At 35.2% G+C, this 25782-nt stretch overlaps 1 protein-coding gene across 8 annotated transcripts in view; it reads right to left on the bottom strand.

The window, feature by feature from the left end:
• The window catches only part of LOC110026824 (ATP-dependent DNA helicase homolog RECG, chloroplastic), a 173528-nt gene that overhangs the window by 74962 nt on the left and 72784 nt on the right, over positions 1 to 25782 (bottom strand). For all 8 annotated transcript variants that reach the window (XM_020727980.1, XM_020727974.1, XM_020727978.1 and 5 more), the window contains 2 exons: positions 11526 to 11615; positions 2952 to 3185 (listed from right to left, as the gene is read on the bottom strand). In XM_020727980.1, the coding sequence (XP_020583639.1) occupies positions 2952 to 3185; positions 11526 to 11615 (324 nt within the window). The remainder of the gene's footprint in view (positions 1 to 2951; positions 3186 to 11525; positions 11616 to 25782) is intronic.

Genomic DNA, 25782 nt, shown 5'->3' with positions numbered 1-25782 from the left:
ATTTATAAATAATTACATAAAAGATGAAATACCTTCACTTCAAGTAGTTCACTTTTAAATTTAACAAAAAATATGATTTAGAACCAGTTTGAAGAAATTTTTCAAAGCTTGGGTCAAAATTAGAGCATCATAGAATTTTGAGACTAAATTGGAAATTTGTTAATAGTCATGTATTAGGCGTTTACTCTAATAAAAAAATAATAGCTTATTAAAATAATAAATTAATCAAATTTTATACAATGTTATGCTTTCAATTTTAGAAAAGCCTTTGCTACAATAATATTTTGTTTCCACAGACCAAATGCATTATTGCTACTGTTAGAGCACTGCATACCAATGATTTATAGTTCTATCGAATTTTATTCATGATGTAAGAATGACATGTGCTCAACTTTGCGTAAATTATCGAAGATATTGAGTTTTATACAACAAAGATTTATTTGCAAATGAGACTAAAACATTCATTGTTAGAAAGTGATAATTTATATTATGATTGCATGTGCATCTTGATGATAATAGTGTCGCCTCCTTTATTGTACTAGCGGGGGAAAACTAATGCACCAGTGCAAGTATATGGAAAATGATACTAATATTGAAGTACCGTAAGTGGTACAATTTTTAAACGGCACTTGTGATGATTGTACATATATATAAAGATATTGGTAAGTTATTGGTATAATAAAATTCATTAAATAGCATATCAAATATTTATGTTGATTTATTAAAAATTTAACTGCATGCATATTGTTTTCTTTTCTTTTATATTATTATAGTTTAGGAGTATGGATCATCACTAGCTTTGTTTAGCTCGTTGTTGTTTTAAATTAATATTTAATGTTTAATTAAGTGATTAAAATATGAACAATAGAAGAAAAAATGTTTATAGAAAGCGCAGACAACCAGTAACGAGATAAATTTAAATATGTTGTTTTAATTTAACCTAATTAGTGACCATTCATTTGTTAAATGGTAAATACATATAAAAAAAAAATTAATTTGCACCATCCGAACGTCTGTACCCGTCTTGCTTAATTCTAAGCCTCGGACCAGGTTGTAACAGCCGTCAACCCTTTCTACCACCTTCCAAACCCTGTTTTTGCTACCCAATCAGCAACCTACGTTTTCCTCCTCACTCTAAGATGTCTTTTGTATTTTTGTTTTTGTTTCCCTAATATTAAGAGTCATTCTTTGCAACCTTTATTTAAATTTCAGTAATAATAATTATATTTCTATTGTGGTATATTGTCCGATTAAATTTCAATGGCTCCTTGATAATTATATTTCTATTGTGGTATATAATTATATTTCTATTGTGGTATATTTCTTTGTTAAATTATTTCTATTTAAATCGATAAAAATCTTTCGTATAGCTGCTTATTGTCCGATTCCCTTGTGAACAGCATTGGAATTGTAGATATAACATTTGTTATATCTGATATACCTGATTTGTTATACACATTATCCGGCTGCTAATTTAATTTCTCTGTTTCCTGAGCTTCAATGGCTCCTTGATTCGGATTTTGGGACCAAACGGGGCCTCCTCCCTTTGCAATAGTTGATCCACCTTTAGTTAATTTTATCTGCTACTCCGATAAACTTCTTTTAGGATAAGGGAATTTGGGAGTTCAATTAAGTTGCAGCTAGGTCTTATATGCGAAATTCACAGCTTATGATAATGACTACACTGAATTTATTTCTAGTTTGTCTTGGATAGCTTCAACTCTCCTAATACAGTGAGCAACTAGTTTTCATTTTGATTCATCTAAATTATTGCAGGCGCTCAACATATAAAAATCTTCCGTATAGCTGCTTATTGTCTGATTCCCTTGTGAACAGCATTGGAATTGCAGATATAACATTTGTTCAAGTCAGAATGAAGGAAATGGCTCTGGATGAGCTATTTCGTTTTCATCCAATTCTGTACATTTCCCATTCCTTCATAATGACTGGATTGCAAGAGTTGTAGCCACCATGCTCTTGCACCCCCTTTTATCAGACCTGTTTTTTAGGGTGATATATTATAATCAAAGAATGCCTCAACAGACTGCTCTCAATCGAGATAATCTTCAATGGAGAGTGGCCATCGAAGAAGAGAATATCGATTTTCATTTTAAGCTCGCTAAATTGATCATCATTGTGCACTTGCCGATGGTGGTTCTAGTCCATCAGTAAGAGTTCTTCAAGTGACTCCAAATCGGAGAACTAAAACCATCGACAACAGATTTCCTCCTCATCGGAATCAAGAAACTCGGATTGTGTCAATAGATCAAAGCAACATGGTCACCTCGGGTCGTGATTAATTGCTATGGAATTCTCTCTTGCTGACTTGATTTCCAGATCAACTGGTGTAGATGTCAGAGGACCATTTCTGAAAGTTCGGAACACTGGCCTAACCTCTCCCACAAATTATTGGAACTAAACTGTGAGTTTATCCAACCTCAGCGTGCAAGGCTGCTTGAGCATGTGCATAGTTTCACGACATCGATCGACATTGATGGGCGATAAATTTTCTCCGCCAGGCATTTAAGTGTCTCGAATACCAATTTGATTCAGTTTCACAAATTGGACCTAAAACTGGAGTCTCGAAGACCAATTTGACGCAGTTTCACAAATTGGCCCTAACACTGGAAGAACATGGAACAATTCCACGCGTAGAATAATACGCAATCTGTAGGAGAATAATCCAAAAAGGCTGCTCACTTGGTTACTAGTAAAAGTATATATACTGCAAATCATTACACTACTACTATACATAAACATCAATACTACAGGATTAATACTTAAAATAGTATTCAAGAAGCTAAAGAAATGAACTAATAGTTATATAACTATACAGTTATAATAAATTTAGCTACATGGAGGACCTGAGAAAGAAACATTTTTTGTATTTCTAAAAGGTAAGATAAATAAAACAATTAACAGGGACCAGCAAGACAAAATTAGAGAAGTACCTGTAAAAGTCTATTCATAGGGACGGGTCTTTTAAGATCCCAGATTATTTCAGAAACAGCATTTAACTGGCTTGGAGTTAAGGAATATGGAAGGACTTCCAAAAAGCTTTTAGTAAGCGTGGACCATTCCTCCACAGGAGTAGTATTAAATCTGTTGCATTTGAATTTATACAGCAGATCTTCCTTCTCGATCTGTGTACCTAGTGAGTCGAGCATTTGAAAAAGTCTGCCCAACTGCAGAGTGGGATGAGAATGAAACAATTAGTTAGGCATTCAAATAATCTTTTTCATCATAAGGGCAGACATCACAGTTAATAATGTATACAGAATTGAAAACAATTCTCAAATCGGACTTAATTGTAAGCTAAAAATAACCATGATATGTTTGAAAACTACAAAAAAAAAAAAAAGATTTTCAATGCCTAATGCTGCTCAGTATCAAGAGTCGGATTTACTATGAAATAAAAAGCATTAAACAAGGCCAAAGGCACAAATTCTCTGGAAGTTACAGACCTAGTAAAGGAGGTTCAAGATATTCTAACTAACAACCTACCACATGGATTACCACCATTGTGTGAGAATCAGCATGTCATAGATTTTATTCCAGCATCAATGCTCCCAAACCAACCAGCAGAATATGAGATGCAAAAATATGTTGAGGATTTGATGGCTCTAGGGTTAGTTATTGAGAGTATCAGTTTGTGTACTAAACCAACTTTGATTGTGCACAAGAAGGATGGATTGTAGTGTATGTGCATTAATTGCAGAGTAGTAAAAAAAATTATCATGAAATACTGGTTCCCCATTTACAGAATGGATGACTTATAGGATAAATTGTATGGAGCTAACAAATATTCAAAGAGAGATCTGCATGGTGAAGATAAACATATTTGGATGAGATTCAAGGATGAGTGAAATACCACATTCAAAATGCGAGATAAATTGCATAAGTGGACAATCATTAATTTTGGCATTCGACCCTCAAAGTACCTTTATGAGGCATATGAACCAAATTTTATAAGCCTCCATCGAAAAGTTTTTGATTTATGTACTTCGATAATATTTTAGTGTACAATCATTAAGGAGAGAAGCATTTACAACAATTGCAACAAGTGTTCGAATTTCGTGGGTAAAGCGGCAATATAACCATCCTAAGTGTCTTTCTCGGATGCCATAAGCTTTTGTGGTTATATGGATTAAACTGATAGAATTGAGGCACATCTCACTATAATTGAGGCCATTATTAATTGGCCCAACCTACAATCATTCACTCGAGTACGTCCATTTTATAGATAGACTTCTTTTTATGAGACATTTACCAAAAATTTCAGCTGCCGCCCTTGACAAATCTCCTCAAGCAAAAGATTTGTCAGGTTCGAAGGACAAGTTAGTTTTGAAGTCTTGAAAAAATAAGTTACTCAAGTGTTATAAGTAGAGTGCAATGTCTTCAATGTGGAAATTGAAGTTGTGTTGAGTCAGGGTGAACACTTTATTGTCATATTCAGCGAAACGTTGAATGAGTCATGCAGCAATCCCCGCAGTGGCTTCCTCGCTCACTTTAGTCATCCCTATATTGCGAGTGAGATGCGCAAACAAAGACAATGAAGTTTCAAATGTCTTTGTACGCCGCAATCCTGTTGTGCACCGCGAAAATGAACAAAGGGGACTTCAGCTGCATATAAGTTGTGAACAGCGAAAAAGATGATGGAGAGGTTTCGTCGGACGTGACATGAGAAGGAGAAAAGGGTTCCAAAGGTCTTTGTATGGCGTAATCATGTCTATGCTTTCCTTGAAAGTGCAAATTGCATTATTGTATCAAAAATAACTACAAAACTTTACAAAAAACTCGAACAAATGTGATGTGTTGGGCATTTACCCTAACCACATCCAAAAAACCATAATCACAACTAGACGTTGTACAGGAAAAAGAGCGATTCAAAAGACGTTGGGCATAAAAATGAGCCACTCTATTACAATATCTATAAGTGAAAAGAAAGAGAATCTGTTTGAAGTCGATGAGAAAAGCTGTCACGACCCAGCCTGGAGCTTGGAATTAACCAAGACTGGAACAGACAGACGGACGATGAATTCTCTATTTTTCTATTTCTATCACTAACAATTAAATATTTAAATATAAATGAAAGAGCCACTAAAAAACAAAAATTAAAATTAACAAGTAAAAATTTGCACATTTCCAGTTATTGTTCTTTTCGTCTATACATATTGGATTCTTTTTTATTCATATTTTTCAAAAGCTTAAAACCTAAAAAATGTTAAAACAACATAATGAGTTATCTGAAAATAACCCAGAAGTAAACACGTTTCTAAACTACAGTAAATCAAGGAAAAGAAATTAATATACATTCTAGTCTTTTATATATCTATAACAAATCTTTTACCATACTGATGTTTTATATGAAATCGTTGAATATGCATTACATGCATCAATGACTTAATGAAAATACTCTCAATTTATATATGCATTAAATTTAACTTTACTTCTACTTTTTACTTTTTACAAACACATATTTCTGCTTTGAGAATTACCATCAAAACAACCTAACACACCCTTTGTTGATATTGACTTGTCAGCTCTTGTCGACACAGCAGTTAGTAATATAACCATAACAATTGTCTAGGGTGTAAAGGCCCTTATCTACTCTTGGCCGATATTACCTCATTGGCACAGTGGTTGGCGATCTATACAACTCGATTGTCTGAGGTGGAAAGCTCTGTCTACTCGCCCCTGACCGATATTATCTCGTCCGCACAGCGGTTAGTGAACTATCACAATTGTATGAGATGTTAGAAAAACATCTACGCACACGGGTACACTATGTCCCATTTCTATACTAATCGCGGGTGAACTCCTCAAAACATGCACATACAAGCATTCATGTATACCATATTTTCGTTTCATACTTCAAATATACATTACATTCATATGAGACTGGTGTTTATTTACTAAAAATCATGCAACTCTATTAAAATTTAATATCATACGATAATCTAAAAGATGCACCTTGACTCTAGTTCTAAAAGTCAAATCACAATCTGATATATATATCTAGTCATACAATGAGCTGACATATACATCATTATTAGCAAATACAGATCATGTAGTAATCTGATATCTTAAAAAAATAACCATTATGCAACTATTAAGACAAACATTTAACATGCACATATTATGACTGACCATATGAAGAATTATAGGTCATTTAATTTCATTGTGCAACTATTTAATATGCATAATTTCTTATATGACCATAAGAAGAATCAACTATAATCTAAATCTCACATGAATTAAAATGATGAAAATTACTAAAATTTAGAAATATAATTGATCATCTTAACCTAGCTTGCTCGTCTTACAAACTTCATATCTTCAATCTTAGGTTTAAATGTTCTTCAATATTGATTGTTGTTATAAATTAATATTTTATTAATTTTACATTCTACAATAAATTAAACTTAAACATTAATTAACATATATCTTTTTTCCTTCAAAGCGATTCGCTCATTGAAGACGAACTAAACAATCGTTTCTTCAATTACCTTTTGTTTTCAATTAAACCTACCATTAATGAATATATATCTATTTTTTCATGAATAAACCCTTACCTAAAAAGGCCTAGTTTTCTACCCAGCACACAAGACCCATCTTACCTCCGTAAAATTTGACTTGATTCGGCCTCTTTCATTATGCTTCTTCTTCTGGTGTTGAATCATAAATAAATACTTAATATCTTTCATGAAATTGAACTAGCAAGTTGATAGTTTTTGTACTTATCAAGTAGAATATGCTTGAAACTAGACAGTTTTTGTCATCGGACTAGCAAAACAGAGGTTTCTTCATTATGACTATTTCGATGGCTTGTTGAGCAAGAAGAGTCTGCTTTTTCACTATGATCGTCTTTATGGATTTTTGAATTCCCCAATTGGCTCCTTGCTGACTTTAGTCACACATTTATTGCAAGTGGCATGCACAGCCAGAGGCAGAATGAAGTTTCAAAGGTTTCTATATGCCATGATCCCTTTGTGTGGCACGAAATAAATAAAGGGGGCTTCAGCTACATGTAGGTCGTGAATGACGAAGAAGATGATAGATAAAGAATTAGTTGTGCATGTCAAAAAGAGGTGATAGTTTCTTTAAAATATACAATTTGCATTAATATATCAAAAAGTATAAAAAAACTATGCATGTATACACTTATCATATACAAAAATATGATCTATCATCGACAAGTATAGAAGAAAGCTCACTATCCTCATCTTCAAGCATCAAAAGAAAAGAGCTATGAAGGGCTAACTTGGCATAAAACGAGCCGACCTATTACATTCGAGAGGCATATGGAAAAACAAAACTTACTAGAAATTAAAAAAATATGTGAAATGCGGAACATCATGCGGTCTATGGCGCCAAGTGTCTGTCGTCATAGTATGCCGCAAAAAGTGAGTGATGTTGGTATTGCCTCTCTCGATAATCATGCCCTTGCACTCAAACATCCACAGTTGACAGATGGCTTGGAACAATCTAATAACATGTAGTTCAACTTGGGCGATGTCCCAATGTTGAAGGTGTTGACCAGTGGCAAAAGTCAAAAATCTTACTCGTCACAAATGATGCAGCTGGTACCGGCTGCCCCGAAAGATAGAAGCGGGCCATCAAAGTTCATTTTGGGCCTTCTGGGTGGGGGAGGATGCCAGAAATGGGTGGAAGAGATCAACCAAGGAGTCGGCTAGCATCCCATCGCACACAAAATGAAAGAATGGAATCTTCATAAGTGCCTCAAAAATGGTGGCATCAAAAAGTTGTTGGCATGTCGTAGGAACGGTTGTGGATCTTTGCATTGTGAGCTCTCTAACATTGATGAATGATGTAACAAAAACACCAGGCTTGTGGAAGTTCTGACTTGGCCATCATGCTAAGCTTATCCGCAGCTTCAATGAAGTTGTTAAAGGTCAGGATGATAATGCCCCAACAAGCCATAATATCTTGAATAACACAAAACAGAAAATAGTTAGTAGAATTCACAGTCCTCCGTCCCGCTGAGCATCCCCAAGGGCACACTGTGAAATCCGTAAGGCCCATCATTGCAAGCCAAACCTGAGTGGGAATGGCATTGTGGCATAATCTCCACCAATAAAAGCCTCTCTAGGGTGTACTTTCAGCTTTTTTATCCAAGTAAAATTAATACCAGAGTTTGGGAATTTAGCTTCATGCGCAAGTGCAGTAATTGTTCTCCCCGGGTGTATCCTCTTGAGTTCCAAAAAACCCTTGTGATATATGTTAGAAACTGGAACTTTCATGATGGTATCCATCATATCATCCCCTAAAGCATTTTGCAATTTATTCGGTCCCAAAGACCATCCTCCAGGAAAGCCGAAACCTCCAACCCATCTAGGATTTCGGTATTTGCTGGACATGGCCATTTCACAAGGGAGATATCTTGGACCCAAACCTGCTCCAGGATGTCCATGCTCTTGGCATTGACGACATGCCACACCGCACAATAGGTAGAAGGGAAGTGGCACCGTCACATAAAATTTTCCATGTTATGAAAGTGTTGCGTTTGTAATACCAAAAAACAGCACAGAAGAGATTTCTTATTGTGTAAAAAATGCCAAGAAAGTTGATTCTGCAAAGGTCCATTCCAGTCCTTAGAGGCATGAAAATCGATGCCCCCATTTTGTGAGGGCCGACAGAGGTCATTCCAAGAAAAATAATGAAGGGCGGGCTTATTTGCATTTTTACACCACAAAAACTGTCTGCATTTGCGTTCCAATTCATGGAGAATACTACTCAGCACCTCACTGTGGGTAAGCATGTACATGGGCATGGTGAGAAGAGGAGTGTTGATAAGAATAGTATGTCCTGCAAGAGATAGTTGCAGCATTCCACAAGCACTTAGTTGCAAAGATACCTTTTGCATAATGTTGGTGAGATCCGATTTGTTCAGTTTCCTTAAAGCAAGTTTGATGCCAAAACACTCCGGCTCCTCAACACAAGTAAGTTGTAAAAATCTAGTAATTCTCCTTTTAACCCAAGTGTGGCGGATTTGGAGGTGCGTTGGTCGGCCCGTGCACAGTAACCTTGCAAAATTTTACAAAAACGTTTTGTGGCCTGCATATTGGATTTAGAAAAGAGAATGATATCATCGACATAAAGTAGTTTTGAAAGCGGAGAGGTCCCCTTAGTGGAGAGAGGGCTGAGAAAAGAAACTCAGAAGAAATAAAAAAAAAAATACACTGACAAAGGGTAGCCTTGCCGATAACCCCAAGCCGCCTCAATCCATGGAGTTTTTTTGTGGTTAATGAGAAGCATGAATCTAGAAAACTCAATGCAACAGAGAATCTAGTTTTTGAAAATATTTGGGCAGCCCAACTCCTCAAGCACCTTCTGTAGAGTTCTCTGAAGCATTTTGTCAGAGGCTTGCTCCACATGGATCTTAATAGTCATGGGGCCGGTTTGAGCGATGGAATGTTTCAATTTATTGATAATCACTTGAGCTATGAGGCAGTGATCGGAGAGAGATGAATGCGGGGCAAACGCTCCTTGCTCGACAGTGATAAATGAGGGTAGAGAAAGTTTCAACCGATAAACAAGAATCTTAGCAATCACCGAGTACATAGTGCTGCATAGGCTTATGGGCCTAAAATGTTTGGTAGAATCAAATTCGGAGGTCTCTATATGGTTGATCCTGTCTATGCTTTCATCGCTAGCCCTAGAAGCGACTGTATCATGAGCAAAGACGAGGGCTTTAGTGAGGTTGCGATTACTAGAGCCGCCAAGCGATTGGGAGAGATGGAGAAAAAGGACTACGTTCTCCGCAGATCGTGTGAGACAGAAGGAAATGGGGCCTTTGTTCGAATATAAAGAAGCTAGGGTGAGGGTGAGGGTGAGGGTGATGGGTCCTTCGATCTTAGAATAAATGGAGAATTATAGGAACTGTTGTAAAGTTTAGCAGCATTAGTTATACGAGAAAGACAGTTATAGGCTTTAAATTTATATTCCCTTTTTTTCTTCTTTTTTTTTAACTTATTTTAATAGTCAACATATAGGTCTATACACTCCTCTTCCTATTGAAGAATCACCCTACTTGCATGTGACCAATAACTTCGTGGGGTATTTGCATCAAACATAGGGGGGAAAGACTATATTATGGTACTGATAGGATGCATTTCTAAAATGTCATTATTCATACATTATCACAAAATGATGGATGCTTCATATATTGTTGATTAATATTTCAGTAAGATAATCCATCTTTATGGCGTGCCTCTAACCATCACTTCAAAAAAAGATGTGAAATTTTCCAAGTCACCTTTGGAGGATTTAATGAGATAAGCTTGATAAAAAGCTACAGATCAATTCAGCAGCATAACCAAAAATAAATAGATAGAATTCATGAATTGTAGTTTGGGAAATCTCCTTAGGAGCTTTATAAGAAAGAGCATCAAATAGTGAGATTTGATTCTAACCCAAATTGAGTTTGCTCAGAACAAGTCCATAGGTTTCAGACCATTTAAGATTACACATGGATGAAACCCTCTCACACTATTGGATTTAGTGTCGTTATTTCCTCTCACACTATAAGATTACACATGGAGAAAGTTAAACCTTACATGAATAGATGATGAAGGAGGTCACATAATAGAATACTTAGTATCACAAGCAAGCCAACAAGTCTAGGTTTTAAAAAAGGAAACTCATTATAAATTAGATTGAAGGAGTAGCCCCCCGCAAGTTTTTCCGACAAACTCAAGCCAAGATCTGACGACCCATTCAGGATTGTCAAGAAGATTATTTACAACACGTAAACTTTGATTTGCGTGAGGACTATAACCTTTTTGTAACTTTCAATGTCGATGATCTATTGTCATACTACAAGGATTCAGGTGCTTCCAAGGAAGGCGTCCTAACTTCCTTTCAATGTTGTTTTCTCAAGTCTGAGATAGATGTAGAAACAAAGAATTGGATGTGGTTCTTTTCTCCGGTCAGGTCCAAAGTTTCCAACCTCAAACGACTGGGCCGACTTAGTGTCATAAGTACCTTACTTAACACAAGTACTAGCGTTAATTGCTTAGAGAAATATATGATTGTTTGTTTTGGACTAGTTGGAACAATATTCCGATTCTGATTTATGCTAGGTTGAGATTTCTTCTCAGAATTCTCTTCATAGGAATCTTATATGTTGTGTGTATGCATCTTGTAATAAAACAGATGGTGCATCCTTCCAACGATTGTGTCCTTCTGTTTCTCGCCGTCAGATGCAAGTTTCTTGTTGTCCTGCACATAGACAACAACAGCTGCCTATTTTCCCTTCACTGTCCCTTTACTGAATCAAATATTCTTCACATCGTTCATCCTACACCATACCCAATACTTAATCCTATTGCATTGACCGGAGATTCTATAACAATGTCATCAACTCAAAATTTAGTCGCATCTAAAATAATTAGTATGTATGCATGTATAGGCATGTACGCATTGTATGTGTATTTATGCATGTAGGTATGCATGTATGCATGTATGTGCATTTATAAATGTATGCATGCATAAACGATTACCTGCATGTAAAAAAACTCGTCAAAGTTTAGTCTCCTACGAGCCAAATCAGCTTCATTTAAATTGTTTGGTCTGTGGATCCCCAAATAAGCCTACTCAGTCAAAAATATAGAATTTATAGTTAGACGAAAAAGATGGTCATGCCTGAAAAAGATTTGAAAGTGTTAAGAAATAAATTTCTTAGAAATGCACTTGATATATCATATCAGTAAATGGAAAAACACGTACACCATGCACGATTTATTTCTCTATATGAAAAAAGGGGCGGCCATGGCGTTCTTTGCTTATAAGAGTAAAATCGCAAAAAATGTGAACTGCTGGAAAGTTGATATAAATTGTAAACACAAACAAAATGTGAACTGGCGACTTACTTCAATAAACAAAGAGAATTAACTGATATTGTGGTCATGCCACTCTTTTCGTAAAGCAAGATAGAATAAATTTAAACAAGAAAAAGAAAACATGAAAACCAGAATTCAGCCATTCACCCTTCAAAAACCATTCTTAACATCAATGGGGTGAACAACCCATGAAACTGTAGGGTTAGAGACAACAGAACAAAAAAAATGCATCAAGCATTTTTTTCATAAAATTATGATTTTTTTTTTCTTCAAGAAGAGGAAATGAAAAAAACAATTACTCAAAGGGAAAAATAATTTTTTTTGTGCATGCACCAGAGAGTGAGAATGGTATTTCAGATGAACACTTCTAGCCTTATCCTAACTATTAATTGTAAAATTTACAAATGTTTTTTCCTCCACGCAACGTCAGTAAATTGCAATATTCTATTGGAAGTGTTTTGTTTCCAATTTACTTCAATATTGTTTTTTTTTAAACGAACATAATGGTAGAGTTGTAGAAAATTTTAAAAATATTCATGGCGGCTATGATTTTGAAGTGACTAATAAAGAAAGGAAAGTTATATTGGATTTCGCTTTTCTTCATGATTTTGTTCTTATCAATACTTTATTTAAATAAAGAAATGACCATATTATCACCTATACGAATGAATATTATAAGAATGAATAAAGAAATGATCATATTATCATAATATGTGATAAAAAATATCACTCAAACCTGAAGGAAAATTTTATGAGATTGTGGTGAGACTTGTTATGTTTTATAGCATAGAATATTAACCTCTAAAAGATAAGCATAAAACTAAGTGTTGTTGAGATGAGAATGCTTAGCGAACGAGTGGTTTTTCACTTTGAGACAAAATATATTTGTGAAAGGGATAGAATAAATCTAATGGAAGACAAGATTGGAGAGAGTCACGTTAGATGGTTTGGTCACATTAAACGTCGACCATCTGATGACCTGGTTAGGAGAGTAGATGTCATAGATTTGACTTATGCTATGAAACACGGACGTAGACCAATGAAGACTTGGGCAAAATGTATAGAAAATGATCTTAATTTATAGAATTAAACGAAAATATGGCACCTAATAAAGCAAAATGGAGAAACATATTCAGGTAGTCAATCTCAGTGAGATAAAAGCTTGTTGTTGTTGTAAACAACAAAAAAGTTTAAATAAAAAAATGCAACAAAAAGAAATAAATATTAATTTACATAGCTTAGTTCTTATAATTATTAATTACATCTAAATATTAATTGTCCTAATTAAATCTCAAGCCCTAATTAGTGAAAAATATCTCTCTTTCTTTTAATATGTTGATAAGCCCACCACAGATTTTGGAAGAATTTATACCTAGATAATCAGATGTGGCATTTAAAGAATAATATAGTTCCTCGAGGAGAAAAAATATTACCTTAGAAATGGACATAATAATTCTGACGACAAAATTTTTTTTAAGACTTATGGGTCTATGTGAATCAGGTTTTTGCCCTACCTTACATGTGTAAGATAGAGTTTATATTATTATGGGGTATAGTATCCCAACAAGAGCAAAACCTCATAGTTAATTATATCTCTAAAGCTGTGAATTTTAGAGAAAACTCTCATGTAATTAATGAGTTAAGTTATTCAGGATTTCAAGGTTGGATTTTCAAAGATTGGGGCTTCACAGGCGATGGAGGGATTCTGATTCAGAAATTTAAAAAAAAATAAATTCAAAAGATGAGACTTACAATCTAATGACAGAGCAGCCTAGAAAGACCCATAGAAAGAGATTTGATCATCCAAAGAGAAAAGTTTACCCAAAAGATTGAGGTCGTAATCAAAATAGGGTTAAATAAGGTTTGAACCAATTTAATTGGAAGACACTGATTGGGAATTCAAGTTTGGGGGTTTGATATTGATTTTATCGGAGAAATTGGTTGTGTTTGAAGATGTTCCTAGACTAAAGGGTAGAATTGGATAGGAAGGATTTCTAGATGGAGGTAAAAGTCCTAGCTAGCCTAGAGTCCACAAGGAAGCTAAATAGGTGGACTAACCTAAACATTGGGAATAACGTCCCCAATCAAGATGCTCATTATTTACATCGCCTCGGGTGCATTGATATCCTTCAACTATAACCAAACGCATTTCCAGAAGTCTTTACTTAGCTCCATGGCAATGCAAGCAAAGAGTTTATTAGCGAGAGGTGGTTAGGGATGTCTTCATCAGTAACTATGGGTTACTTCATTCTATGGAATCACATAGTCTTTGGGGGTAAGGCTATTTGTTTTGTAGGTTCTAGTCTTTAATACTAACTAAGGTACCTAGTAATATAATCCTAAGCTTTCAAGGCTGCACCAGCCTAGGTTTGTGATCCTCAGTTTTTGTTTCTATGTTGGCCAACCTAGGGTTCGTGCCAAATTTACTTAGATTTGGCTATCATTCTTTAAGTTGGTGGATTTTAGAATTTATTTAAGGTTTTATATTTCGTTCGTAGCTTGTTTTAATTCCTAGGTTTGTCAGTCATTGTGAAAATCAAGATTCACCTAAATTTTATTTTTTTCAATTGATTTTCTAAGTTGATGTTCTCCGTTCTTTGAAGTTTTATGTCACTTGCAAGCTTATGTGATTTAATTTCTTTTAAAGTTTAGAAATTTTGAGTTGCTTAAGTTTTAAAGTTTTTGATTTTTTTTTAAAAGTTTGTTCAAGTTATCTTTAGTTTGATTGTTTCAGGTTTTTCATGTTATTAACTGTTTTAATTTATTTAATTTATTAGGTTTTAGGTGTTAGTCATCTTAGATGGTTTAGTCTAAATGTATGGATTATCTTTATTTAATTTAGATGGTTTAGTAACTTATTTAGATTTGAATATTCAAGATGCTATTTAATTTAAGTGATTAACTTATTTAATAATGTTTGGTATAAGTGTTTGGACTTCAAAATATTTTGTTTTACATTTGTTTTCAAGTTGTTACGTTAAATTTGGGTTAGGCTTGGTTTCGATTTCAGCGAGGTTTGGTTAAGTTTGAGTTAGGCTTGAGTTAGATTTGGTTTAAGTTAGGCTTGAGTTAGGTTTGAGTTAAGTAAGGATTGGGTTTGGGTTTGGGTTTGATTTAGTTTGGGTTTGGGTTTGGGTTTGGGTTTGATTTAGTTTGGGTCTGGGTTTGGGAAAGGTTTGGGATTGGGTTATGGTCTAGGTTTGGGTGTGTGAAACGTTGGCTAAAAAGATGACGACATTGACCCGCCCAACAGAGAAAAAATCAAGGAATTCAAAGGCAGAGCTGACTTTCCTTAATGTTGCTTCCAAAGCGAGGAAGTTGATGTCAAAGTGTGGGCCCCGCCAAAAAGAGAGAAAATTGAGATGTTTAACGAAACTTCAAATTGGTCAATTTCGATGGTTTTTAGCTTATTTTAATTGTATCTTAAGTTTAAAGTTGTGATTTGAGTTCGTTTCGAGATCAAATTTTTCATCCAAATTAGCAAGAGTTGGAAGGGCCCCAAAGCAAAGTCTAATTTGCAAGCAATTTTCATTTGAAATTTTCGGCAACCTGAATGCATTGGGGGAGTCCATTTGTAAAACAACGCTCAAATGAAAATTTTTATGGGCAAATTCTCATATATGAAAACTAGTCACATGAAATTTCACCACGAATGTTGTATAATAGATGTCAAAACTCATTTCGTGTTATTCATACATTTGATAATGAAACAAATGTAGCTCATAGCATAAAATTTCAAGCACCATGATGACCCGTAGAGGGGACGATAATTTCGGAGCACAAAAATGACAATTTCAGAATATTCTCTCATTGGGTTAAATTGCAGTCCATATTCAGAATTGATTGAAGTTAATTACATTTGATTTCCATTTGTCGTAATTTCATTAAAGTTTGTTTTAAAAATCTTAGATTGATAACGAGTTGACAAAAGTGAGGTTAGCACTAATTTATCCATGCGACTATCAATCACTGATTAACCAATAACTTCTAGGGCAAATCAAAACTATTCTAACTAAAATATATTTAGTAAATAAAAAAATAACATAATTTGGATTGCAAATCTTAATGACCTTACCTAAGATTGTAATGAGTTTCTAATTTAGCATAATAAATAGCTAAATAAAATTCAATTTGCCTTTTTAAATGATTATAATAAAATTGTTTTGATATGATCACCACCCAAAACTTTCAGTGCATAATCATTTGCTTTTATAAGACTATAATAAAATTTAAAATTTGAATAAAAAAATAAGTTTTTATATTAACTTTTTAACTCTCCTCAACATAATTCCTCATCAACAATTTCAAAAGGATACAACTCAAGATATAAATATGTTTTCCCTCGGTACTTGTACGAACACTTCATCCCCTATCTACAAAGTATGACTCAACATTTAATTATTTGTAATCAGCACAATCAATAAGTACTTTGTTTCAGAAAATGAGAAATATAATCAGCACCGTCCACTTCATCATTAGTCTTAACTCAGCTACTAACAATCAGCTTTAAAAAATTGAAATATCAATTACTTCGTATTTAGTGGCATAAGTGTAAGGCACATCTAGTCCAAACGTTTTTCATACAGCTTCTATGCATGTTTCTTTTTACTAACAATTAGCCTTCTTTACCCGCTCAACATCTCATGCCGCATTTGCTTGATTGGTGCAACTTGTACTCATTGCTGAATATTGCAAGAAATCAACTAAGATAATTTTGTAGTACCGAACTTCAATTCCCACCATTTTTCAATTATAATCATCACTTATTTATCTTCTATGTTTTGATATATATCTTTCAGTGGCGCGAACGTCTGGGTTCAGTCCAACTTTCTTGAAGGCCAACCAACACCTCTAGTTATCTTGGAAACGCCGCCCAATTGGAGTGGGGCCCATTCCTATTTATCTAAGACTATATATTTGATTTTGTTGGTGTTTAGGGCTAGTTTTTTCTGTGATTTGTTTTGGGACAGCTGCCGGCATCTCATTTCCCTCTACAGGACCCTTGAAAATAGTCGGTTTGCTCATTTCTGCTTGCAAGCCACCTCTTTCCAGTACCTTGGTGATCCAAACCCTAATCGACACCACAAACTCCCTATATCCAACCCTACTTCTAGTGATGTGTTGTTGATTGGTTACATTTTCATATTTCCCTGTTGTTTGTTGTACTTTCATATTTTAAATTCAATAATAATATTTATTTTCCAATGAGTATTTGTTAAATTCTGATATTATTTGATATCAAAGTTGGCCAAATCCTACTTCAAGCATAGGGTTACCAAAATCCATCAATAACTAACCCAAACTCCACCCAAAACCATTCCTCCTACCTGCTTTTCAAATTCAGAACGCAAAATTTTTTTCTGCCCCCAAAAGCAGTCCATACATCCTCCTTCATCTCCTATACCTAAACCATTGTAATGCCACCGAAGAGACAAGTGTTAGAAGCCAACTAAGACTTACCATAGAAGAGATGGAATAGGAAATTCGCCAATTTTAGCAAAGTCTTGCTGAAATTGAGGAAGGCACTCACGAAGGGATTACCAACGATCAGGATAGCGAGATTCAAAGAGAAGATGGAGAGAAAAATATGAATCCCTTTCATAGAAATGAATTCAAAGAAGAGGAAGATAGACCACACCACTTTGGGATTCAATATCATAGAAGGTCGACGGATGGAGTGACTTTATAAGACAGAGATATGAAAGTAAAGGTAAACATACCAAATTTCGATGGGAGAATGAATCAAGATGCTTTCATTGAGTAGTTACAAACAGTTAAGAAACTTTTTTTTGGATAAAAAGGAGATAACTAATAGGAAAGTAAAAATTAATGCCATAAAACTGAAGAAGAGTGTCTCTCTATAGTGGTAGAATCTGAAGAGGGTGGTGTGGAGAGAAGGTAAGAGCAAGATCACCTCATGGGAGAAAATAAAGGAGAGGCAAAGGAAGTACTTACTCTCACACTATTGCCAGGACATGTTCTTGAAGATCTACCGTCTATAACAAAAGAGAGTTGTCAGTGGAAGAGTTCACAGTAAAGTTTGAGTAGTTCGAGCTGAAATGTGAGCTGACTGAGCTAGAAGAGCACACTATAGTCAGATATTTGGAAAGCCTGAATGCAACCATCAACAATATTGTCCAACTAGAACCTAATTAGTCATTGGGAGATGTTCAGTCATTGGCACTGAAGGTGGAAAGGCAGCAGAGGCAAGGCAGACACCTACCTCCATTCAGACAACCACGCACAACTGAAGATATCAACAGGAGCATGCCTAGGAAAGACACGAAGATCGGTCAAAGTGATGTTAGAGCTTATCAAAATAGGAAAAAACTTGAGAAGAGTAGCATACCTAGCAGTGTTCCAGCTAGAAAGTGCTTCAGATGTCATGAACGTGGACGCATCACCTCTGGTTGCCCTACTGTCTGAGTTGCTTTCTTCACTGAGCAGGGGGTTTCAATGGAGAAAAAGAGCAAGGATAAGGTAGAAGAAGAGTAGGGTGCGGAATATCAACTCCATGGAGATAAGGGTGAGAATTTAATTGTAAAGAGCCCTCTGCCGACAAAGCCAAAGAAGGGAAACACTTGGTTGACATCTTTCACACAAAGTATACTGTGAGAGGGAAGATGTGCATCTTATTATAAATGGAGGGAGTTGAGGATGAGGTCTCTACTTTTATGATAAAAAGCAGGATTTAGCTGCTCAAAAACACTACCAGCCCCATTCATTGAATTGGTTGTAGGGGAATGAGATACGGATGGATCAACAATGCTTAGTAGAGTTTTTTATTGGGGACCAACTGCAGGATTAAGTATGATGTGATGTTGTGCCCATGAATGCATGCCACATTCTTCATCGAGCAAGGTGCAATATAGGAAGTGAGCAAGGAATAAGTAGATGAAGAGTAGGGTGAGGAATATCAACTCCATGGAAACGAGGGTGAGAATTTAATTGTAAGGAGGCCTCTGCAGACTAAGCCAAAGAAGGGACACTATTGGTTGAAAACATCTTTCGCACCAAGTGTACTGTGAAAGGGAAGATATGCAGTCTTATTATTGATGGAGGGAGTTGTGAATATGTGGTCTCTACTCTTATGATGAAAAAGTTGAATTTAGCTACTCAAAAGCATTCTCAACACTATTCTTTGACTTGGTTGAAGGGAAATGAGATGTGCATGGATCAACAATGCTTAGTAGAGTTCTCTATTAGGGACCAATTGCAGAATCAAGTACGGTGTGATGTTGTGCCAATGGATGTCTGTCACAATCTGTTAGAGAGACTAGTGTAGTTTGATAAGGGGACTGAGAAAGACACCGAGTTATCTTACATTTAAGAGGAAACTGTGGTCCCATGTGCCACCTTTCTACAGTTAGCGTATAAGGCCCCAGTGGCGATGACCTTACTATTTTTTGAGGGGACTAAGGAGGAGACTGAATTATTAGAGATGATACAGCCACTACTAGTTAACTTTCAGAACATGATGACTGACAGCGTACTTGAGGGACTACTACCACTTAGAGATTAGTGCTACCTAACAGGCCTGCTCACAGATTGAGACTAAATAAGTATGAAGAATTGCAACGGTACGCACATAATCATATTACTAGAGCGTTAGTACGGGAGAGCACCAATCCATGCGTTGTTACTGAATTGATGGTGACTAAAAGGATGGTTTGTGGATGTCTATCTTGATAAACGAGCTATCAAAAAGATCGTCATCAAGTATAGATATTTTATACCTCGTCCAGATGATTTACTAGATCAGTTACATCGAACTTTCATCTTTTCCAAGAATAAACTATACACTGGGTATAACTACATCGGGAAGATGCCATATGATGAATGAAAGACAGTCTTCAAGTCCAGAGATGAGTTGTATGGGTGGACAACCGCGCCCTTTGGACTGTACAATGCACCTAGCACTTTCAAGAGGCTCATGAATCCAATCTTCAAGGCTTATATTAAAAATTTCATAGTCGTGCACTTTGATGGCATCGTAGTCTATAACAAATCTGAGGAAAAGTAGTTGCAACATCTAAGGAAGGTCTTTGAGGTTCTTAGGTTGAAGCTATATGCCAACCTGAAGAAATGTCACTTCATGACAACACAGTAATATTTTTTGGATTATAATGTATTTAGGGCAGGCATTCAGATAGACTCTAAGAAGATAAAATTTATTGTGAGTTGGACATCCCCACAGTACCTTTCAGAGCTGAGGCAATTTTTTTGGGTTGGCATCCTTTTTTTAGAGATTTATCAAAAATTTCAGCACTATTATAGGTCTCCGACAAAGCTCTTGAAAGGAGGGAAGTTTCAATGGACAAAGGCAGCACAATCCAGCTTTACATCATGAAGAAGATGGACTAACATCCCAATGTGAATACTACCAAATTTCGGCAGTTGTTCAAAGTGAAATGTGATGCTTCTAATGTGCGGATTGAAGCAGTGTTAGGCCAGAGAGGGCAGCCCACAGCCTTCTTCAGTGAGAAGTTGAGTGTTTCCAAGATAAAGTACTCAACATATGATAAGAAGCTATATGTTATATTGAGAGCTCTTAGTCATTGGAGTCACTACTTGTTAACTAGTGAGTTTTTCTTCTTCATAGATCATAAGGCTCTAAGATTCCTCAACAGTCATAACAAGTTTAAAGGCAGACATACTTCTTGGGTTGAGTTATTTTCATTTCAATTTATGATCAAGCACAAAGTAGGGAGTCAAAATTGAGTAGTAGATGCGTTGAGACGTAGCCACTTACTGATCATCTCCATGCTAGCTAGAGTTGTGGGATTCAAGGTGATGGACGTAGATGAGAACATCAAGGAGATTTTGAATTAGTATCAAGAGAGAACTACAGGACAATACCACAGATCTGATGGTGACCTATTCCATCATATTTGGTTGTGTGGTCCCAGATGTTCATTGAGAGAGTCCAAACTGGAGAGTCATCGTAGGAGATTAGCAAAACATTTTGGCACAGACAACACTCTCACAATTCCGAGGAATATTTTTTCTGGCCTAGACAAAGAATATTTTTTCCAGCAATGTATATTTTTTCGTTGACAAAAAATCAGAGGACCGAATACAGTGCTATACACACCATTACTAGTACTAGAGACTCCATCGTTATAAGTTTGTATGGATTTCCTTGTGGGCCTTCCTAGAACACAGCAAAATAAGGATTCGGCGATGGCGGTGGTTGATAAGTTTTCAAAGATGGCATTTTGTACCTTGCCACAGTACACTCGATGCATCAAATATAGTTGATTTGTATTTCAAAAAAATAATGAGACTGCATAGGATACCTAGGACCATTAATTAGTATAGAAATGTCAAGTTCTTGAGCCACTATTGGAGAACTTTAAGAGATAAGTTTAGTACTAAACTTCAATTCAGCTCAATAGCTCACCCAAAGATAGATGGTTAGATAGAGGTGGCGAACAAAAGTTTGAGGAATCTTCTGAGGTGGGAAGAACATTAAATAATGATATATGATTCTAGACAAAGCTGAATTTGCTTACAATAGGTCTGTGAATCACACAACAGGACATACTCCTTTTAAGATTATGTATAGGCTTAACCAACTCACCCCACTTGAGTTGTTATCACTTTTTTCCAACTTTAGAGATTAACGTGGATGTTAAGGCTAGAGCGCAAAAGATTCACAGGCTACATGAGAAAGTAGGCAAAGAGAACACCAAGCAGAACCATAAGTACCAGAAGCAAGCAAATAAAAACAGGAAGAATTAGAATTTTCAGGAGGATCTATTGTCGATCAGGTTGAAGAAAGATAGGTCTCCCGTGGGATCTTTTAGGAAACTCAAACACAAAGTAAATGGATCATTGAAACTCCTTAAGAAAGTGAATGACAATGTCTATAGGATTGACTTACCGGGAGATTACAAAATTTTTGCTACCTCCTACGTGATCGGCTTTACTCCAAACTATAAGGAGACTAACGCGGATGTTTTTACCTGGACCGATTCGATCTAAGTTTCCTGAGGGTCAGCCGACACTCTAGATATCATGGGAGTGTCACGCAATTGGAGTAGGGCCCATTCATAGTTATTTAGGACTATATATTTCCTTTTGTCAATGTTTAGAATTAGTTTTTTTCTGTAATTGCTTTGGGAAAATCGTCAGCGCCTCCTTATCTCTCTATGAACTTAATCAAAGGGTTTCAAGTGGTACTCCTGTTATATCTCTGTCTCCATGTGGTGTTTATCCTCTCTATACCTCTCCTCATTCCTTTCCCACATCGTTCCCACATTCTCTCCCCTTCCAACTTGCTACCGCCCCTAGAATTGCACTTGTTGCATCTATTTTTCTATCTGGACCCTTGAAAATAGCCCCTTGCTGTCTCCTGCTTCCCAACCGCATTTTTTCCACCACCCAGAAGATCCAAACCCTAGCCCAACATCCAACCCTAATTCTAGTTTTGTGTAGTTGATTTATTACAATTTCAAATTTTCTTGTCGTTTGCTGTAATTTCATATTTTCGATTCGGCAATAATATTTATGTTCCCTTGGTGTTTGTTAAATTCCGGTATCACTCAGTTCTATCATGCTTAGCAAGATTGTCATTGACTTTTTTACCACCAAGTATTTGCAGAAAAAACACATTATTATTCTAATTGCAGTAACTAAAACTTCACTTTAATTCTCTAAGATAGAAATTCAACAAATTTGTCAATCGAGTGCACCTCCTATTTGGCTAAAAGAGGGAATGACGGCTTGTAACTAATAGTGAGAAATTTCCCTTGCAAATCATAAGGGTGTGGACCAAAAAAAACTAAAAGATGCTGGACTATAGTGCGATCACTTTCAAAAACTAGATATACCAATGACAAGTGCAAGGAAATATGTGAAAACCCCATAACTACAAATCAATGACAACACAAAATTATGAAATGCATGGCAACACAATCACCACTGAGACACTAATATCATCTAATTAGACTTCATTAGCAAAGAAATTTGAATTCCTTGTCTCAACAGACAAAATAGACTAGAATTTGCCATTAGCTCAGCTTCTAAACTTAAAAACGTGACTCTTTGAAAACTCAAAATGTTCCATATAAAAAAGAAAGGTCCTAAATTGTCGGCTCAGTTGTATCCAATTATATAAATGGCGATTTTATGATTTTCATAGAGTACAAATCATGCTTTAGAATACTCATTATTCAAATTGCAAATGGGTCTCTTTTTATGGTTTCTTGCAGTGGACCTAAGATTATTTTAAGAGGTATTGTCCTTAAATCTTTGTTTTACAAATAAAATTAATTACGTTACAAACATTCTTCTAAACATATATGAATTTTTTGATATTGGATACAAGAATCGGCAATGTTAGGATAGTTGATGGTCCTTAGAATAGAACCTAACTACAAATCATAAAAAAGGCATCTATAGTTTCATCTTCTAGCATGAATAATGAAAATGACATCATATTATATCACTATCACTTAGGTCATCCGAATTTCTTGTATCTAAAAGGATTATTTCCTAAACTATGCAATTATATTAATAGGAAATCTGAAAGTAAATTAACTACACACACAGCTATTTCCCTAATCACCCATACAAACAAGTCGGTTTTTTCATAATCAATAGTTTTGTATGAGGACCGTCATCGGTTAATAATAGCACCAACTCAAAATAAATTGTTACATTCACTAATGATCACTGTAAATTACAAGACTATTCCTTATGAAAAATCAATATGAAGTTAGCCAAAAAGGCCTAAACTTTAGATAAAATGCTAATAAAGAGTTAAAACTTAGGAGTCCTGAATTTATGTTCTAAATAAGGGCTCGACATGGATTCATGAGTTTAATATAAAAAAGTAAATGCCATGAATTACTCTTTCCTCTGAGGGACCAAGTTAGAAAGGTAAGGAGCAATTTTAACTTTCAGATTTTTTGTAATTAGTAGTTACAAATTATTTGTAGGTAGTTTTGTGCAAAAATACGAATAAACAAAACAAGCTTTCTAACCACTTATTTTTCTCTATATGATGCAAAATCAATTCCAAACTAAGATCCGAATAAACGAGACTAATAATGTGCATGAGTATTATCACTACACCCTTATGTCCTACCTTTTAGATCAAAGGAATATACTTTGGTGCATGTGTCTACATTCCGTAACAAAATGGAGTTGCTCAAGGAAAAAATAGAGATTGGCGGAAATAGCTCCATCATTCAAGCTTGACTCGCAGTCCAAAAAATTTCTTGCTGTAAGTTGTGAAAATTGAAGCAATTCTTAACAAATAGTATGCCCTCTCCAATACCAAATTTTTAAACTTCTAACAATAGCCTCAAACGTACCCTCATGAGCAAATCATCTCATCCATTCCAATTAAAATTCTCAAATGCACCTCCTTTGTCCACAGACATCATCAACAACATAGCTAACTTGAACTTATTTCAAACAAATATATTTTCCTTTGATACTCACCAAACAAAAAGACAGGTTAGTTGTGAAAATTGCAGCATTTCTTAATAATAGTATGCCCTCTCGAATACTAAATTTTCAAACATCTAAAAATAACCTCCAAACCTACCCACATGAGAAAATCATCTCATCCATTCCAATTCATATCCTTGAATGCACCTCCTCCTTCCATAGCATCACCAAAATCACAGCAAACTTGAACTTATTTCGAACAAATATGTTATCCTTGAATGCTCACCAAACAAAAAGAGTTACAAGTGTGAGTTACCATCCACCGAAAAAGAAATGCATCACTATAGATGTCACCTTCAAAAAACAACTCTTCTAAGCCGATGTTAAAAAAAAAAACTCATTACTAACCCATTCATGCCCTCATATAGGTACAAGAAAGTGCCACCCAAAATATCATTACTTCTGCAAACTCACGACTTTAGTAGCCAACCTATGGATTCCAGACACAATGCCAAATGGTTGTATACTCCACAAAGCTGAAAATTAAAAAGGTGACAAAGATCCAATCACCTCTTAAAACCATGACTTTAAACTAAGTATGGAGACCTCTCAACTCCACATCAGTAACAAAATCATTGAATCAGCTTTATGCCATCTTGATCAACCAATTAAAATAAAAAACGAAGCTAAATCTTGAACCAAGCACCATCTCAGCAACCTTGTGTTCTGTCAATGGACAAACATATTAATTCCTACAGATTGTGTCATTGTTGCATTACAAAAGGTGGTTCAAAATCTAAATAACCTTCAGTAAGATCTTGGGAATCTAAATGAAAGTGTATTGTAATAAAATAAATCAATACCACTGAAAACTTGGGAACTCTCTAAACTTCCAAAAGAAAAGATATCAATCATATGACAGTCAGCTCAATTGATATCACTACACTTCCAAAAGAATAGATATCAATCATATGTCAGTCATTTCAATTGATATTGTTGACTAACATTCTATATCATCAATGATTAAATCCTTTGGCTCATTTGCAGTATCGCTTTGCTGTCTTTCATTCATTAATACTTGTTAATTCTTTAACGAGCTAACAAACCATATCCTAGATTTAACGATCTCCACTTTAGTAGTTGAAAAGGTTAGTATTGTTGAGGAATTTTACTATGATTTTGTTAAGCAAGCAAAACAACAACGAATGGGTAGAGAGGTCTATCAAAGATTGCATTTTAAGCTAAAAGACTTATGACTATAGTAAAGGTAACCCGTGTATTTACAAATACTTTATAGTCCCTCAAAATTAGAATTAATGGTTCATTTTTTAACGCCATTTTACCAAAAAAACATGAGTACAACAACATTAATTACCTAAGTTTCTCCTAGTTCAAAAAATAAATAAATAAATAAAAGCAAGAAGCTAAAAGATGCAATACTCAGCCGTAAAAAAAACAAAAACAACAAAAAAACACGAGAGAAAAAGAATTCATTTTCTTGCTTAAAACACGGAAA

This window comes from Phalaenopsis equestris, unplaced genomic scaffold (genome assembly GCF_001263595.1).
Source record: "Phalaenopsis equestris unplaced genomic scaffold, ASM126359v1 Scaffold000402, whole genome shotgun sequence".
Lineage (NCBI taxonomy): Eukaryota > Viridiplantae > Streptophyta > Magnoliopsida > Asparagales > Orchidaceae > Phalaenopsis > Phalaenopsis equestris.
Note: the sequence above shows the minus strand (reverse complement) of the source record. Positions and strands in the feature narration are given on the sequence as shown.